Below are 17,879 nucleotides of genomic sequence, written 5' to 3' on the forward strand. Positions count from 1 at the left end.
AAATATAAGACTTCATAAGGAATGATTGGCATTTTATTCAGTTTATTGGAGTACAACCTGTTATTAGAACAGTCTTTTTGTTTTGTCCCCATCTAATCTGACCCGTCGATGACCTGGCTGTGAAAACTACAGTAGGCTGTAGTGTATTTTATTATACTGTATGGTCAATAAAAAGTTTAAAATATTCCTTTTAGCAGGTTAACCCACTTCCTGATGAAGATGCTCAACTCAGATAGACTAGTCATTTACTCTGCATCCAGGTATTTAGAAAACAAAATAAGTGCAGAGACCATCAGTATCACCTCAATTGTTATTTTAATGCTCATCATTATAAACAGACACAAAAAAACAGGATGAGATGACAACAGTGACAAAACCCAACAAATCATAAGTCCAATGAACAAAAAAACCAAACAGAAACATGTAAAAAGTTCAACTAAAGACACATAAAACCCAGGTGAAAACACACAAGACAGTGTTAAAAATATGGTAAAGGGGTCAAAGAGAAGAGAAAGAACTAGAACAGAACTGAAGACTGAAACCGATTTAGGGTGATGGGAAAATATAAAAGGAGTCGAAGAGATAAGAGAGACATTCACTGATTTGTGAACAATCAAAACAGATGTCTTTCCTCCTTTTCTTGGTTTTAAAATGCAGGTTTGAAAATAGCAATACAGAACAGGTCATAATGAGAAGAACAAAATGAACATTCACAAAGGAAAATACCAAAACACCTGATATATTGTTACGCTCACACAACTCAGCATTACACTTCAATGTTCAAGAATCACAAGTTGTTCAAGATTAACTTTAATTTGTAAAATCACCCATTAGTTATGCTGGAACAGCTTTTTGCCAAAGCCCTCCCATTATATAGCCATTGTTTAATGGGTTAACTGTAATAATGTTGGGTTTAAGTTTAATTTGACATTACAGTAAGTTGCCAAAGGAGGGAGGTAAGAAGGGAATATTTTCTCATGTTTCCTTAGGAATGAATGGTCTATGGATGTTTTGAACTAAAGGCTGCTTTGGCGATGTATTAGGAAATACTGATGAACCATTTCTTTCCAGTTTAAAACAAACTAAATCACTGAAAATCAATGTGAACATATGAGGTGATGGTTGTTCATGCTGCTGAGACAAAACTTGAGTGGGAAAAAATGTTTAAAGAGGAAGTGTTGGCGGGAGGAACAGTGAAACGACTCGCGGTGTGCCGTCTGTGCGGGTCTGCAACCATGTGGAGTGATGCATTATTTCATATTACCTCATACTTGTCAGTAACCTATACATATGTGTACAGTCTTATTTCAATTTTTTAATCAGCAGAGGTACCTGTACATAAAGTATCATAAAATCCATCAACATGCAGATGTGACAGTTCTGAAATAAACAGCACGGTGTGGCAAAAGCATTGATTTGTTTTCTTTTATTTCAATTGTTGTTTCTTCAACTAGTTCAGGATATTTTATCACAATCATTAAAAAGGAAATGTGAGGACCCCATGGGTGTTGATAATAAAAGTTAAGCAATCAAAATTTAAGACCCGGACAGGCTGCAGTGTACTGTCATGAGGTGGGTAGTGGTGGAATGGATGAGTTGGAGTTAACCAGCTGCTCCAGCTTCAACACGAGCGCTCAATGCACCTGAGTCACATTCAGTGTGAAGCTGTTGTCAGGCTGAATTAATGCAGGTGAAATCTGCTCAAGTGATGCAACAAAAAGCAAGAAGGGACAAGCAATAGCGCAGGTACGGTTGTAAACAAACTGTGGGAGCAAGCGTGGTCAGTGGGCTAATAAGAGCAATCCACAAATAAGTAAATTATACAGTATTTTATTAAACATTTTACTGCTTTACCCTCTGTCACTGCCAAACTCACCAAGCAACAGCCCTTCTTCCCTGTTGTTCGTATAATGTTGCTGTGCAGTAATAAAGCAAGCCTGTAACAAACAATACTTCCTGAATGCAAGCTGTCAAACTGGCAGAACACTGCAGAGACTTGAGATTTAGAGATTTTATTTAACTCTCTTGCCTCCTTTGCTTTACTCCTTTTCCATGTAGAAGAGAATACTAAGCACAATCCAGTCTAACTGCTCCATAGCATGGTCAGACAGCATCAGCTAGATGTTAACCTTTTTATCTGACTTAGTCTTATTGTTAGTTTACACTTAAGTGTCTCAAACGGACACAGAAGTGAACGAAGATAAGGCGTGGCTGAGGAAGCAATGGAAGATATGATGGCTAAAATAACGGGTTAAAATGAAGCAAACTGAGGTAAAAGAGAAGAGCTGAGGTTTAGGTGAAGTTGACAGACAGAGGTTGTTTAAATGTAACCAAAGGGAATGTGTGAGTCAGTGTTTCTCCCTCCGAAGGCTAAGACTTGTGAGTGCGAGCACTGTTACCAAATCAGACTGGATTGCATGAGAAGCAAATGTTTGTTTAGTAAAGTGGATCAAATTATAAATTATTGTGCGTGTGTGTTTGTGCATGTAATCTTGTGGGTGGGTGCTCATGGCTGTTTCCTGTGGGAGAATGGCAGATCGGGGGTCAGAGGTCAGTGTCTCAGGGGGTCACAGTAAGGATGAGGTGAGGTCAGATTCGGGGCAAATGCTTCTCAATAAATTCCTTTACAGCTGCCATCTCCTGCAAGGAAGACAAACATCAGTCGGTACAGATGAACAAATTAAAAAGAGATGACAAAAATATTAAGGGCCATGTCGCATTAAAGAGAGGACAAAAGCTATCAAAACAGACCTAACTGTGCATATAAATATTAAAATGAAAAGTTCAGAGAATTACTCCATCTGCCCAGTTTCTGGAAGTAGAAGTTCAGTTCATTTTGTGCAAACCACAATAGAAAACATCTGTTTTTGGATGAAACATCATCAAAGGATTTTGATTAATAAATCTAAAGAAAAAACTCCAAGGTGCATTTTGGTAAGAGAATCTAATCACTGAGCTTTAACAGAGAGTAAAAGCCAGAGGACAGATGAAGCACAAACAGCAGCTTTTAGTATAAAGTCTTTGTGTGGTAACGTTACAGAGAAGATTTCTTCCAGTGCCAACATAGAAAATCTTGGAGCTTGGATTTCAAACTGGTTTAGTTTAACAAACATAAAGCAAATCCAAACACAATTATGATAAATCACCTGAGGACAGGAGCTGTGAGGGAGCCCTGGGTAGGTTTTGAAGGTGATGTTATGAGGGTTAACTAAGCATTTGAGTTTCTCCGATGTCATGGCACCAAACTGCACGGGGATCATGACGTCCATCTCACCGTGGCACTGCAGGATTGGGAGGTTCTTATTGCCACTAGATGCCTGCAGGACAGACACAAATTACTTCTTAAGATTAAACGGAGGAGAAAGATGAAGAATAAAAAACAGTAGAACTGAGACTGTACCAATGGGAAACTCTTGTGAAGTGGAAGCCAGCAGCTGAGAGCCACAACACCAGCTAACTGATGCTGACAGGTCAAGGCAGTGTACAAGGACAGGGCCCCACCCTGAGGAGGAATAAGGGAAGCAAACAGAGGAAGAGGAAAGTAATGTTTTACATGTATTATCAAGCAGGTTTTCATACATGACTCTTATCAAACAGAAAACAAGAGATGACACAAGATGAGATTCCTACCTGAGAAAAGCCACCAAGTATTATACGGTTTGGTGGGATCCCATTTTTGGCTTCATGTTCGATTATGGCCTTAACTGGTGAAATACAAGAAAGATGGTGGATTAATCAACGGAGAGGAAATTAATAGTTAAACAAATCCTCTAGATGTTAAGGTTCTAACTAAGTAGAACCTTAACATCAGATTTAGTAGTAAATCCCTGACAAAGGTAGTGGTTGCCTCTCACAGTCCGACCACTGGATGGAGCCTCGAATCCTTAAAACATTTTCGTCTGTTCCAAGATAAAGGCTAAAATTGATTTAACCAGGCAACGGTTCAATCAATTAGTTTGTACAAAGAGTCAACTGAAGTGTTTATACTCTTTTTACAGGATGAAGTGTGTACAATAATCATGATGGTGTGATCATTGATTACAGGTGACCTGAGGAGGTTTCTTATAAAGAAACAAAAGTCATGTTTATATTCAGTGTTTCTCGCCAAACACAGTCTAACAAACATTTTTAATGTATTTTCTTCCTCATAAAACAATACATGCAAAGTCAATTTTAAGTATTTCAGAGAACTGTTAAGCTCCATGTCTACTAGCTTGCAGTCTTCTTCCCTGACTCTGTTGGTGCATTGCAGCATATTTTGGCTTGCTGCCACTACCTGTGGATCAGAGGGACAGTGTGACACCACTGTTAGGACTGTTCGGTCTCACAAGCAAGTGTGTCCTCGTGAGATAAATAAGAGAGGGACATCCTCTCTCTAAAAAAAAAAAAAAAAAAACAGCTCCGGACAACAGCACATACAACAGCACATACTCTAATGCAGAAGTCACTGTGTGAAATGGTTGTGAGAGCTGCTTTAGGATGTGTGGTGAATCACACAGAGGCCTTAAAGTCTCTGTATCAGTTCCTTTTGTGTCGTTTTCTTTCTATAAATATCAAAAGGTAATTGTGGTTTTGCTGTTCTTGCTGACAAGAAGAGATTTCTCTGAACAAAACATAAAGTGAAAAATGAAATGAAAAAGTTTAGAACCGCTTCTCAAGAACACTGTTAATGAAGACACCTGACTTATATTGCACTCTACCAGTTGGTGCTGAAAGACCACAGACACACATCAGAACTTCTTCCACGTTTCTCCGCACTTAAAGCCTTGTAAAAAAATAAAAAAGAAACCTTGCACTTATACCCTGTGAAACTGAAACAGCTCTTCTTAGAGCACTTTACTTTATAGTTCTTCTCCTTAGATATGTTGCTTGCTTTCTCCCTCACTTGTAAGTCTCTTTGGACATCAAAACTATAGAGTGACAGGAATAATGGTGAGTGTGGAATGATGGGCTATTAAGCTAGAATATGACTGGTACAGGCATAAAAGCTGATACTGTAGTACAGATGTAGTAATGCCACTTATCCAATGCAAATGTTACTTCTGATATTTATAAAAATCAAACTCACTGCTCTCTGCTGCCTTCTTGATTCCAGATTCATCCTCTGGGGAGTCGGGGCTTAGACCCACGAGGTCAAACCTGCACACACGGAGATGCGAGTGTTTAAGGAAATCAATAGATACAATTGCTGTATTGTCAATGGCCAATATGGGAGCCTATTGTGGTTTCCAGGGAAACAATAGCATCCAGTGTGGAGCTAAAAGCCCGTCTCTTTCATCACGCCAACTCACCACGCGGGCATCATGGATTTCATGTTGAGAGTGACGGGTATTGAGGGCCTACATGGGGGGAGAAATGAAAACATTACATTCAACATAGGAGGTCACCAGCAGTCAGGAGCTAAATGATGGTGACTGATTTATCACTCTACAAAACAGAAAGGTCGATAAATGACAGCTTTTGCCTGTTGATGATCAAATGTAGGTTTTAAAAAAGGCTACAAACTATAAATGTGTTTATAGCTCAGGTTTGTAACTCACCCTTCACACAACCACACAAACAGAAGATGTTAGTTTTTCTCTCCGCTGACAAGTGACAGCGTTAGAATGGAAATGAAAAGACTTACGCGTGGGGGCAGATGAACTTAACGTGAGGCAGCTGGATCCCTGACAGAGTGTCTGCCCACCCGTGCCTGACAGAAAACAGAGAGAAAGCAGCTCTTTGTTTCTCATCGAGTATCAGCAAATTGACTAATTTAAAGTAAATATAACTAAAAAGTACAGTGTTAATTCTTCATACAGCTGCATGTTAAAGATCAGTTTGTTGTATGTTTAAATGTTTGCACTGACACAATACAACATCTGATTAGGTGAATCATCCAGATTCAACTGATGATTTGAGTGAACTAGCCAATCGCTGTGTTGTTAGTAGTGTATTATAAACTTAAACTATATTAATCTAAGGCCCAATTCCCCCATTTACACTTAGCCACTGCATACAGAAGGGAAAACCGTCAGCCCAGTCTCAGGCCTAATGCCCTCTGGACAAGATTTTCTTTATGAACTTCTTTGTATTTTGGTGCATAAATGGTTCCTTCACCTTTGACCAGTATCTCACAGTATCTCAGTCACTGCTGCTGAGGACCACTCCATAGCATGAAGCTGCCACCACCATGCAGCACTGCAGGCAGACTGCTAACAGGTTTGCCCAAAGAGATTAAATCAGGGTTTTCAGAGTAATTTTAATGCCATGTGACAGTTGTTGAATGGTTCATGCTTTGGATTGGTTCTTAGTGGCATCTCTGAAGAAGGTCCTTATTGTCCAGTTACTCAGTTTGGCCAGATGACCAACTCCAGAAAGACTCCTGGTGGTTCCAAACTTCTTTTATTTCACAGTTATTGAGTCCTGTCCTGTCCTGATCTGTGCCTCGCTGTGAAATGTTATTGTGCAGGCCTACAGAGAGTTCCCCAGACTTAAAGACTTGTTTTTTGTCTTGATATGCGTTGTGAATTGTGGGACCTTATAAACACCAGTATGTGGCTTTCTAAGCTGTGTCAACTCAGTTATGCAGACTTGGACTTAGGTCTGGTTCTACACACATTTCAGCAAGAAGATAAAGCAAACCAGATGCTCCTGACCTAACTGTAAACAAAGGGTGTGAATAGTTTTGTAAGGTTGTTATTTCAGTTGAATCTGCAACACAGTTAAATGTCTTAGAAGTAAAAAAATCTGAACACTTGAAGCTACAGTATTTTAAATAAAGTCATTATTTTTAAAAGCTTCTGTCAGATTTTTGTACTTGACAGTTTTTCATAGCTGATGCTACAAAAGAAACATAAGCACTGACGTTTTACAGGCAGCCTATGATATGAAAACCCTCTGCTGTAAGTGTGAAATTCTTAAGCTAGAACTGAAAAACAAAGGCTTTCCAATTATGAAGATACCGTCCGTGTACTTCTACACTTCTACTGCTCATATATACATTAACATGATTACAATAAAATACAAAAAGACTGATTGTACAGACATTCAACTTAAATTAAGAAGAGAACAAAACATCACTCACCCTGAGTCTCCCAACCCATGAAGGAAGATCACCTACAACAGACAAAAACAGTAGTTAGGACGGTATCTTAGCACAACCCTGATTCATTGGCAACAGATCTAAACATTTCCTTCAAAACAAAGACATTTACATGTTTCTGCTAGTTCTTCAACACACTGCAGTCAAATTCCATCCTGCACTTTACAGAAAAAGTAACTAAAAACCCTCAAGCTAATTCATTGTGTCGGCCTCTGTATGCACATTGTGCTACTGTTCAGTGTGTGTTCTTATTCCAAAACAGAGAAAAACAGGTGCCAATCTGCCATTCTTGCCAAGATAAGCGCTTGCTGGCAGTTTCCACACACGCTACTCCCCGCAGAGACACCAGGAAGAGAATAACAACAATTTAAAAGGCTGGCAATTCACTGCTTGTTGGCTGGAAATCAGGACCTGAGCTGTGTTTCCAAGGGTCAAAACACTTCTCTTCCCCTATGTAAGGTCTGAGATGAGGTTCAGAGCGGGAACCAGTGACAGCTTTGATTCTGGTGTTTAACAAATCTCTGCACTGTATCTGAACACAGCTTGATAAAAGACGCTTTTAATTTTCACACAGATCCTGCTCCTCGTCTGCTATTATGTGCCTGCTTCATGTCCTGTACCTGTTATACCTCCTGCTACAGGTGAGGAAGGAAAGGGGCCTGTTAGGAATTGTATGTGATAATTATAATCACACAATTCACAGTTATGTTGTGGCACTGACACTGCCTGCTTCAGCTAAAACACCATCTTCCACCTTAAGTGTCCTTGAGCTAGACACAGACACCACCTCTCCATCTCAACGGCTCTGTGACTGTAAGACAAATATCAATATAATATATGAGGTATTGTTGTTTCACTCACCGCCGCAGTCTCCTTCTCCACCCCGGACACCGTCACGGCCTCGGCGAGCAGCGGCACAGACATGTTGTTGCCACACATACACTGTTAGAGATGCTGGAGTCGGAGGAGAGGACAAAAGCACAGAGGTCAGCTGATCGTACAGTGTTCAACTACATAAAAATATGTTGTCATGTGCACTGGGGCTAAACAAAGAGCTTTATATAACTCTCATACATTTTCATCTATTTACAAAATGTTCCACTTTATTTTCCAGAGTCTTCAAGCCTGCATATGAACAACAAGACGGTTCACATGCAGATGTAAGTGGAGATATTTGAAACCTACTCAGTGTTAATTCTACAGTTAACACAGATAATCTACCAGTTTACTTTGCTGCAAATGAATCAGCTCTTGGCTCTAGAGTTATTGGATTATATCTTAATGAAGGAAACTCGTTTGTCTTGTTTGTACTTCTGCAGGACGAGTCAACTGTGCAGGCTCAATAAAGGCAGACAAGGGCATGATTTCCCCAGGGGGGGTGATGGTATACATGTCACTTTTTTTATAATCAGACTTTTGTCCTTCACTACAGTTTGAGTTGGATTTACTAAAACCTGCCTTGTTTGCCTTGCATGTCTAGTGATGTCACTTTCATGTCGTAGTCATGTCTAACCTAAGCATTACTTTGTACAGAGTTTGTTTTAGTTTGCTTTAATTAGCCTATTTTTTGGGTGTTTCTTTTTTACTGTTGCTGATTTTTTCCCTAAAACAGTCAGTCATAAAATTCAAAAATCCAATGGATGCAAACCAGGATGTATTCAAATTGTGTAACCACTGGAGCTTATTCAAAACAGGGGAATTTCAGACAAATGCAATGAATGCAGTGTCTTGTACATCACATGTGTTTAGGACAACCTGATGGTTTTATGAAGTCAGCAACAACAGTGAGCAGCTCAGTCTCCTTATCAGTGCAGCTATTAAGACTGAACTTAATACTTGACTGCACATAACCTGATATAACCCTTAAAGAGCAAACATGAGAGGTGTGTTTGTGTGTCGGGCAGCAAGTGACGCAGCTCATTAACTAAATGACACACACTCCCCCTGTCATCTCCACTACTGTACTCTGTAATTCAGCTGTTAGGCGTCCACACTCCTGCACAGTGAGTCTGCCATCGATGACAAGCTTGAGATCAGGTTGATCAGGTTGTTGTTTTACCGTAAGGTCGAGCAGTAAAAGCCTTTGCCCGTTAATGGCCTTTTGCCTTTCTGATAATGCGGCACAAGATGAGAGGATACAGGCAGGAGATAGGCAATAAGGAGATGGGGTCTAAAACACAAAGGTTAATGTGCAAACTTTGAGCAGGATTACATTCTGCCTGTGTTGAAATTTCCCTGCTCAGTTTTTCCTCTGGCCTGTTTGCTCTGTGGCAGGTAACAAATTATTACCTGAAGGTCACATTCATAGCTAAAATGCGTGGAAGTGGACGCTAACAGGGTGATTTTAGAGTCTAAAGTGTGGACAAAGGAGGCTGTTTTTGCACAGCCTTCCTCGCCCTTGATAAATGAGTAACAGCTGGGCACAGTCAAGTACTGGGACAAAGTTTTGGAAATCATTTTTAAACATCAAACTGCATCAGAAGAAAACCTCCACGTTTCCAGGAGTAATACACATTATATTTACTCTACCGCTGTTTTATACAGTTTTTTGCATCTTACGTTTCATGTTAGGTTAGAACGGCTGTTGTACTTTTTACTCCGCATTTATCAAAATGTACCTTTTTCCCCACAGCGTCCCACAGTCCTACTTTTAACTGGCCCAAACCAACAGCCCCAGATTAAATCCATTTCTTTCATTCTACATTATAAGCACTCTAGTTTCTTTGTTTCAGGAGCTGCGTCAGGTCATTAACTCATGAGAACAGACAGGTTGGTGACTTTATCTTCATTTCATTTGAATAGAGAACTGTCCTCACTTGTCCCAGATGTTATATCTTTGTGTCCCAGATTCTATTTTTACTGTGTCCAGGACAACAGGACATCCTTAATTTCCTTAGATCCGCATTAATTATTAAAGCAGTTATTCCAAATATTTCTGACTTGCGACATTTTTAAAAAGAGCCAGTGTCTAGTTGGGGCAGCATTTCAGACGTCTATGACTTAATACCATTTTTACCAACTGCCATTTCTCTTCTAAACTTCAACTCAAACTAGGGCTGAAATTATTGTTGATTAATAAAAATATTTACTATTTTGATGATGGATTATAATTTTTTCCAGTAAAGTAAATGGTGATAAATGAAAAATATAATCTCCCTCCAGAACTTAAAGTCATTATTGGTGCTGTTTGTCTGAATTTTTGGACTGCTAGTTGAATAAAGGTCATCTTGGACTTGGAAAGGAAACAATCTTTGTTTTGTTTGACTCGTAGAACTTCCTTCCTTTCCCATCATGACCATGATGACCATTTGGATTTTTCTTTGGATAGTCCTGACCATCAGGTTGGAAAGCACTGGACTAAAGTACCAAATTGTACATAAAGTTGAATCAATCTAACATTTTCATTTTATAATAAGAGTTACAGGGTATTATTTTCATATTTTGCGTACATTTACATCAACTTAACGTGAGTCTAAATGTAGGACTTTTACTTGTTATTGACTATTTTGAAGATGTAACACTGCTAACACTGAAAATTTTAAGTTAAGTTTTAACATAATTTAGAGAAGTGAGAGACATATGGCACAAACTAACATTGAGCAATCGGTCCAAACAAGTAGGACAAGCCCTCTAAATGTGGTAACATATGCTCAGAAGTGATTAATCACTTTAGAACCTTTTTTCCACTTATAATTGTTCAGCAGATTCACAATGACCCCACATTCAGAGTAGCAGCATAAAACACTGTGCAGGTTTTTCAATGCAAGCTCTAAGCAACAAAGCAACAATGGCTCACTCTCTATGCTTCTGGGGGAGGACACTAGTTAAAAATAGTGTCACGCTGTGTACAAGCCGCTAGTCCAATTCATTTTGGGTCTGAAAAAGAGGATGAAAAAGGCCTGTTGCAACATAACTGAATTTAATTTATTACTTAATGCTGTTTCCATTTGCATGAATCTTCTGTCAGTAGGGGCTACACTCTGCAGATTTGTAGAGAAACAGTGTTCGTATTACAAACTAACCCAGCATACGTGATTTGTTGCGACACTTTTTTGTACGACCCCCTCTTGATGGACCCCTATTCAAATTAAGTCAGATCACTGTTTTATGGGGACATCTGTCACATATCACTGACTTTGTGCCAATACTGGATATTGTGTTAGACTTTGCTAACCCTGAGCCCATATATATATATATATATATATACTAATGTACAAATTATTTCAGATCTAAAACAGTTAATCCTTTATCCACAACACAAATGTCAAGCTTTCATGCTGCTTTTCTGTAGGCGAATGGCGAATTTTATCACTATGGGCTGTGACTAATTGGTCGATCAAAAAGAGCGATAATTTTTGGCTCTAGGGGATATGGTTTACCATTTCCTTCACTAAACAAACACATTAGTAAAGTCAACTATTTTCACAATCAATTTATCGTTCCATAAATATTTTTAAGCTAGTCTTTGATGACTTGAAATTTATCTTTGCCCTACTCATTAGTAAACTGAATGTCTTCAGGCAATCTGAATACATAGGCTTGATATGTGGGAAATTATATCTGACATTATATAATGGTCAATAGAACTGTAGCCCTACTCCTGTTTGCAAACTTCACATAATAACTTCAGCGATCTTTTTAATTAAGTCAACAAACCATCATCTTACATCAAGTTAGCATGATATAGCCTAATATACATTTGTAAAGATTGAACAAAAGAATCCCAATGATATATCTAGACTGGCTGTACTCTGCAGTCAAATTGTGTCTTCAGCTTTTGGGATGTTGGTCAAATTAATCTCACAATCTGATGATCTTCCTCAGGCTGTGGGAAATTACAGCTGGCATTTTCCCACTGTTTTCTGACATTTTATAATTTTACAAGCTGACTGAGAAGATTTCCTCGCTGCTTGGGTGACAGTTACGGTTAAAAGCACCTTTAAAACATCTTACAGGAAAAGTAGGCTGAAGAAAGGTGTTGCAAACGAGGGCTCTGTGATAGATAAAAATATGATTTAACATGAATAAAGAGTGTCCGTAGTAATAATTAGCCAACATTTGGCACAATGATAACTACACAGCTACTGAGCATATACATATTCAGCAGATTAATCAGTTAAAATAACAGTCATATTAAGTGAAACTTCAAATACAATCCTAGTATTAAGAAAAAATGTTGGGACATTTCTGTCAGCAGCAAATGATCCGTGTTACTATATCTGGATGACACGATTCCCTACAGAAAAGGAAAAGCCGCCTGTGTTGCGGCCAACTTGAAGCACATCACGAGTCTCCATCCTGCATGACTCCAATTACATTTAAGTCAATCACAAACAGAGGCTGCTGCAGGCTGTGTGTGTGTGTGTGTGTGTGTGTGTGTACTCGGACAGATCTGTGATCAGTGGCTACGAGTGGTTGGCAAACAACAGGATGAGATGCGGCAGTGAGTGACAGGCATCCTCCTCCACCCCATCCACACACCAACCACCACCACCACCACCAGCAGCATTTAGACCTGCCCTGCGCCTGCTGGTGGAGGTTAGCAGCACAGCTAGTCTAATGTGAAACACACTGCAGTCGAAAGTGATAAGATTCACATCACAACGGGTTTTGTTATCAGATAAAGGGAGTTCGTGTCGACTAGCTGAAGCAAAGGAAGCGGGTGGTGGGGGTGCCGAAAAGGAAGGGGACAATGAATGGTTAGCTCTGTTATGCGACCCATCCTCATCAGCCTCGGTAGTGATGGCATTCCGAGGAGTAAAGCCACTGCTGCCCCCAAAACACCGACTCCCAAGCTCTGTGCTCGGCTTTAATCCCGGGTTAGCCACCCACATTTCCACAATGACCGGGCTAGTGGTGGTGGAGCTGCTGCTAGCTACCGTCGAGCACATTAACAACTGTATTGTAAATTCGGAGCTCAAACACGGGCCGTTTTTAGAATACCCTATAAGCACTAACAGGACCCCGACAGGTTTACGTTTGTACCAGGATAAAGTGTTAAAAACTACACCCGCGGCCCGCTAGCTAACACAGATTCATACACTCACCGCTTGCTGTCCCAGTTCACGACGGAATGGAACTTCCGGTACTGGCCGCACAGAAGAAAGGGGCGGGGACAAAACGTAAGGACGTCACCGCATGGCAACCTGATAGCAACGCCCCATAGCAACAACGAACTGCGGCCACTTGAATAGATTCTGACAAAATACTGATAAAATCAATAATGTCGAGATATATGATCAATATACAGTGGTTAAAAATTATAATGTATTCTTTCAATTACTCCATCATACCTGATATAGATTTTTACTTTGAAAAATCTTGTTTTTAGTGGTTTTCGTTAAAGGGCAATTTCACCAATTTTCAACCTGAAAGCCTCCTCCAGACAAGGAGGCAAAATGTTATTATAGGAAAAGCAAAAAGAAGATGCAGTATGTGTACTTTACTCTATTTGGTGAACTCACCGTTGAAAGATGATTAAAGGTATTGTTTGTTACTGGAACAAATCATGTGAGCAAATTATTTAATAATAAATATCAACATAGACATGTTACATCAACATCATAGAGCACTAAAAATGAGAGAAAACAATAAAGTACTAACATTAAACAATTTGTTCTTCCAGGTTGCTTTATTTTTGAAGTATAGCAGCATTCGTGAAGTTAGTTTCTAAACATTCCTGGACTGCACAGGTTTCCAGTGCCTGCGTGATGATACAGCACATCAATACTGAAATGAAATGAATGATGACTGACCAGCTTTTTAGGAATAATAAGGCCATGTTTTAATAAGGTTTTAGCAGTAAGCTTAAATGATCTGATAATTTAAAATGTGCAATATCAGATATTTATATTAAAATGTTATTGTTGATTAATCAAAGCCAAATCTGTTTATGTCTGCTGTAAAAAAAAATCCAGGTTTAAGTTTCAACACTTCATACTGACTTTCTATTGGTTTCCTTTTCCCTTTTGTTCAGAGCTTTTTGAAATATAGAGACCTACCTCAGCTACTGGTCACAAAATAATCCACTAGGTGGCAGAAAATGTCAAGCGTTAGTTTGTGCTCAGTGTGTCAACTTCACAGAAAGCAAATAAAGAAGTTGCTGCAAATTGATTAGCGCATTTACATGATTTTAGGCATTAAACAAAAGCTCATGTATCCTGTATATTTTAATGTCTTGTGTCTAAAACCATTATGTGAAGTTACTGAAGTGGTGGAGATCTTGACATGAATGAAGTTAAACTGATAACAACACACTTCATGAGTATCAAATGTTTCATGCATTTATTATTAAGCTTTTTACCCACATTAAGCCTTCACTCTTTATTGCCATAGAAAACAGAGCAACAACCCGACACTTCCAGACACACCTGAAGCCCCTCTGGTCTTCAGATTTCAGTGCTCAGTCACGGTCGAGTTCGACCAACCTGCCTGTTTGCAGAGTTTAACTCATCTTTGACTTTTTGACGCATGTCAATTACAGTCAGCAGACGCCATTCCCCCTCCTCCTCTTCCTCCTCCTCTTCTTCTGTAGATTCCCCAAATCCTTCAGGAGATGAAGTTGGTTTGCGGAATGATGCTCTCCACTTTGTGATCTGCAGGGTTTGCAGCTGCCTCGTAGTTACAGATCGTCACTTCATGTCTGTGAGCCTAAAAAGGACAAAGAGATGATGAGTCGGGTCAAATAACACTAGTCCTGCACTAGCAGCATGAGTAAGAACACATTCAAGCTCTTTAAAAAACATAATGACGTCAGATGCAATGTTTTCGTAAATCTAAAATTTAAAAAAATCATTTAGTGTTCATTTCAAGAATTTTCTGCCCTTGGGACATGAGACAAGATAATATCGTCTTTCAGTGTGCTTAAGATGTGACGCACGCAGACAAACCAACACAACCGCACAAAACACAGCCTGAAAAATCAAGAATGTTTATCAGAAGACATTCTTGGAAAGTGACTAAATTCCCACATGCAAGAAAACAAAAATTACATAATCTGACTGGAAGAATATGCAGAAGCTGCTACTTTATTAGTTACAACTGGATAAAACGAATACAACAGCTCTGAAATAAGTGCTACGTTCTGCAGAGAAGTGTTCAGTAATTCATTTTAATATTGTGACTGAACTGTACTGTGCTATATTGAAAACAGCTCTAATCCTGGGGCCTGAAAAAACGAATATTCTCCAATATATTATTTATAATAAAAAATCTGGGGGCCCAACAACACCTTTTTGTCATGGAGCGTCTCAGGAGGATGATCCACCCCTGCACTCTTCTACAGTTTAATGTGTAGGACTGACCTCTGAGTACTCTCCCCTCAGACCGATGTAGTAAACCCTGGTGTTCTCTGCTCCAAAGTTCTTTGAGATGTGGATGGAGAGGTGCTGAACGTTGGAAAAACGAGCAATTCTAGAAATCACAACACAACAGGAAACACCTCAGTACAAGACAGAGAGCTTGGGGATGCATACGCACTCAACAGAGGCACTAACATCGTCTGTGTGCCTGAGAATTATGAAACATATTAATAAAAACCAGAGCAGAGCAGTTTGTGGAGGCTAATAGGAGGATGTTCAACACAATAAAGTTTGATTACTGTACTGAAATCACTGTTAACACAAACGGAGAAAGTGAAACAGGTTTGGCTTCACTTGTCTTTTAAATGCTTCTCTGAGCAGGATCTAAACGCTTCATAGCAGCGTCCAGAGTTGCTCACTATGCATCTTACACTTTCACATTATCACATCTCCATTTCTTGGATGATCAAGTTAAGTAATAATAAAAAAACTACTGGATCTGCTACGTAAGGCTGAACTGAGCAACACTTGTACTATTAAAATGAAGAAAAACAGAGTATTAAACATTATTAGTCTCAGTTTGTGTGTTTCTCAGTGTGTTTTTTAAAACCTCCATTTTGCGGTCTTGATCAACAGTGAGCTTTCAGTATCACACCAGCTGCACACATGCTCTTACTTTGTTGGGTACTCCAGCTCAGCCAGAGGGTCTCTGTTGAGTCTGAAAGCTTGTTCAGGTTCTCTGCCGGTGTCGTCGAAGGACATCTGGGGAATGTTTTTGTACCTAGGATGAAAATTTAATTTTGGTTTATATTGAAAATGCCTATTTAATGAAACCAACAGTGCATAATATAATTTGGATAGTTAATTTAATAAACCAGGAGCAGCTAACTCTTCCCCGACACTCACAGTCGTATCTCAGCTGGATGAGAGTAGTTATCTTCTCCAGAGATAATGATGCCTTTCAGCTTCACGCTTCCTGTAAAGCTGAAAGAGATGAAACATAGCCTTTTCAATCCATGGTGTGTTTGTGTATCGGCAGCAAGAAATAAAACATGATAATCAGTTTTCATGCAAGAGAAAAGATTAAAGTTGAGTCTAATAATGACAATGAAATGTAATTAAAGGACTTACGGGATGTTGAATAACAGCTCTTCATCGGCATCACTCTCGACAAACTAAGACAAGAAGGTGAAGTCTTTGTGAGTAATGACAGAGCGTAATTCACCATTATCAGAGGTACTGGTTTCACTGGAGACCAGTATGAACTATCAGAACTGGGTGTTTTAGAAAGATCATTATCAGTGACACATCTTCTCATAGATCACAGTATTTAATTGGAAGATATCATCAGACTGGACTGTGTTGATTAAATATGACTGAAATGACTGATCAACAGAAAATGTATATATTACACTTTTAGCTCTTTTTCAATGTTTAAAAGAAAAACTGGTTAATTAAGAAACTAATCTCTGTCAAACCTGAACTTATGTCAAATCGTGACCTGAAAAGTACCTAGTTCTGTTCAATGACCTTAAGCAAAAAGGTAATTGATTAGTGGGCTAATTGTAGCACCAAATAAAAAGATTAAACCGAATTACAAGTGGCACAAATGTGTACTTAAGTAATTGGTTAATAAATTAAAGACCAGAAACAAAGGATGGGCAAGATGGGACTGATAAAAAGTCCACATTTTACAGATTTTATAGCCTATATTTATTTACATCTGGAAAATCTAAATAAGCCGAATTAACTATTGGCGGCTCATGTTTGCAAAACACTCGCAGTTGTACACACGGTTGTCACTGGTTAACTTTGATGCTCATGAAAACATAAAAATGGGATAATTGTCAAGCAAGTTCTGCAGTCATGAGCACCGTGCCTGAAGCCAGCGGCTCCTCAGAAACAGGAACCCCACACAGCTGCACTCTCGTCGGGCTGACAGACAGGATGAGTGACCGGGGGAAGGCTCTTTATGGCCGATACCTTGTCCCGCTCGTTCCGCTGGTCCCACGGCTTGAACACCAGCTTCCCGTCCCCGTCCCTGCTCTCGTTCAGACACTGCACCTTCTCCAGGTCGATCCTCCGGTACAGTCCGTACTCCAGGCCCCTCTCCGCCGGCTCGTGTTCCCCCTCGCACCCGCAGCCATGGCCGTGCCCGTGACCGTGACCGTGCCCGGACATCGTGGAGCCAAAGACGCAGTAGTCGTTTCCAGAGAGCTGGGATCAGTGGATCTGGAAGTCCCCGCTGCTCGGGTTGTTTCTAAAAACTGAACGAGCTGCAAGTTTGAAGTTCGCAGCGTGAAGCGAACAAACGTCTGCTGAGACGGACGCGAAGTCCGACACTGGTTCCGGTTCGAGGTTTTCAAAATAAAACAAAATTGTATTTATAAAGGGCGAGTTCTAGAACAGTGAATTAAATTGACTTCATTTTCAGCCAAATCATATAAGTGCCACAGCTTTGTTTGACGAAAAAGGACTTTTACAATAAATTTATT

General features: G+C 39.6%; 2 protein-coding genes across 2 annotated transcripts; both read right to left on the reverse strand.

Annotated features, from left to right (window-relative positions):
* Nucleotides 1-1,023: 1,023 nt before the first annotated feature.
* Nucleotides 1,024-13,228, reverse strand: lypla2 (lysophospholipase 2). Its single transcript, XM_026347497.2, has 10 exons — nt 13,132-13,228; nt 7,946-8,038; nt 7,067-7,098; nt 5,627-5,692; nt 5,292-5,339; nt 5,069-5,139; nt 3,631-3,704; nt 3,401-3,502; nt 3,147-3,317; nt 1,024-2,640 (listed from the first exon to the last, which is right to left on the reverse strand). Exons 2-10 carry the CDS (start codon nt 8,021-8,023, stop codon nt 2,590-2,592), a joined length of 693 nt encoding a protein of 230 aa, XP_026203282.1. The 5' UTR covers nt 8,024-8,038; nt 13,132-13,228; the 3' UTR covers nt 1,024-2,589.
* Nucleotides 13,229-14,345: 1,117 nt separating this feature from the next.
* Nucleotides 14,346-17,717, reverse strand: pithd1 (PITH (C-terminal proteasome-interacting domain of thioredoxin-like) domain containing 1). Its single transcript, XM_026346620.1, has 6 exons — nt 17,368-17,717; nt 16,516-16,559; nt 16,291-16,368; nt 16,061-16,165; nt 15,388-15,496; nt 14,346-14,734 (listed from the first exon to the last, which is right to left on the reverse strand). The coding sequence occupies exons 1-6, from the start codon at nt 17,563-17,565 to the stop codon at nt 14,633-14,635; spliced, it is 636 nt and encodes a 211-aa protein (XP_026202405.1). The 5' UTR covers nt 17,566-17,717; the 3' UTR covers nt 14,346-14,632.
* Nucleotides 17,718-17,879: the final 162 nt, after the last annotated feature.

The sequence above is a fragment of the Anabas testudineus genome, chromosome 11 (genome assembly GCF_900324465.2).
Source record: "Anabas testudineus chromosome 11, fAnaTes1.2, whole genome shotgun sequence".
In the NCBI taxonomy this organism is placed as follows: Eukaryota; Metazoa; Chordata; class Actinopteri; order Anabantiformes; family Anabantidae; genus Anabas; species Anabas testudineus.

Bases quoted from the DNA above. Each gene is read 5' to 3' on its own strand.
- lypla2 (XM_026347497.2), bottom strand. From the start codon at position 8,023: ATGTGTGGCAACAACATGTCTGTGCCGCTGCTCGCCGAGGCCGTGACG. The intron at 3,503-3,630 runs GTAGGAATCTCA...ATTCCTCCTCAG, and splicing joins TACTTGGTGGCTTTTCTCAG to GGTGGGGCCCTGTCCTTGTA. The intron at 3,318-3,400 runs GTACAGTCTCAG...TCTGTCCTGCAG, and splicing joins TTCACAAGAGTTTCCCATTG to GCATCTAGTGGCAATAAGAA.
- pithd1 (XM_026346620.1), bottom strand. From the start codon at position 17,565: ATGTCCGGGCACGGTCACGGTCACGGGCACGGCCATGGCTGCGGGTGC. The intron at 16,166-16,290 runs GTGAGTGTCGGG...TTTTCATCCTAG, and splicing joins CATCCAGCTGAGATACGACT to GTACAAAAACATTCCCCAGA. The intron at 14,735-15,387 runs GTCAGTCCTACA...TGTCCTTTTTAG, and splicing joins TGAGGGGAGAGTACTCAGAG to GCTCACAGACATGAAGTGAC.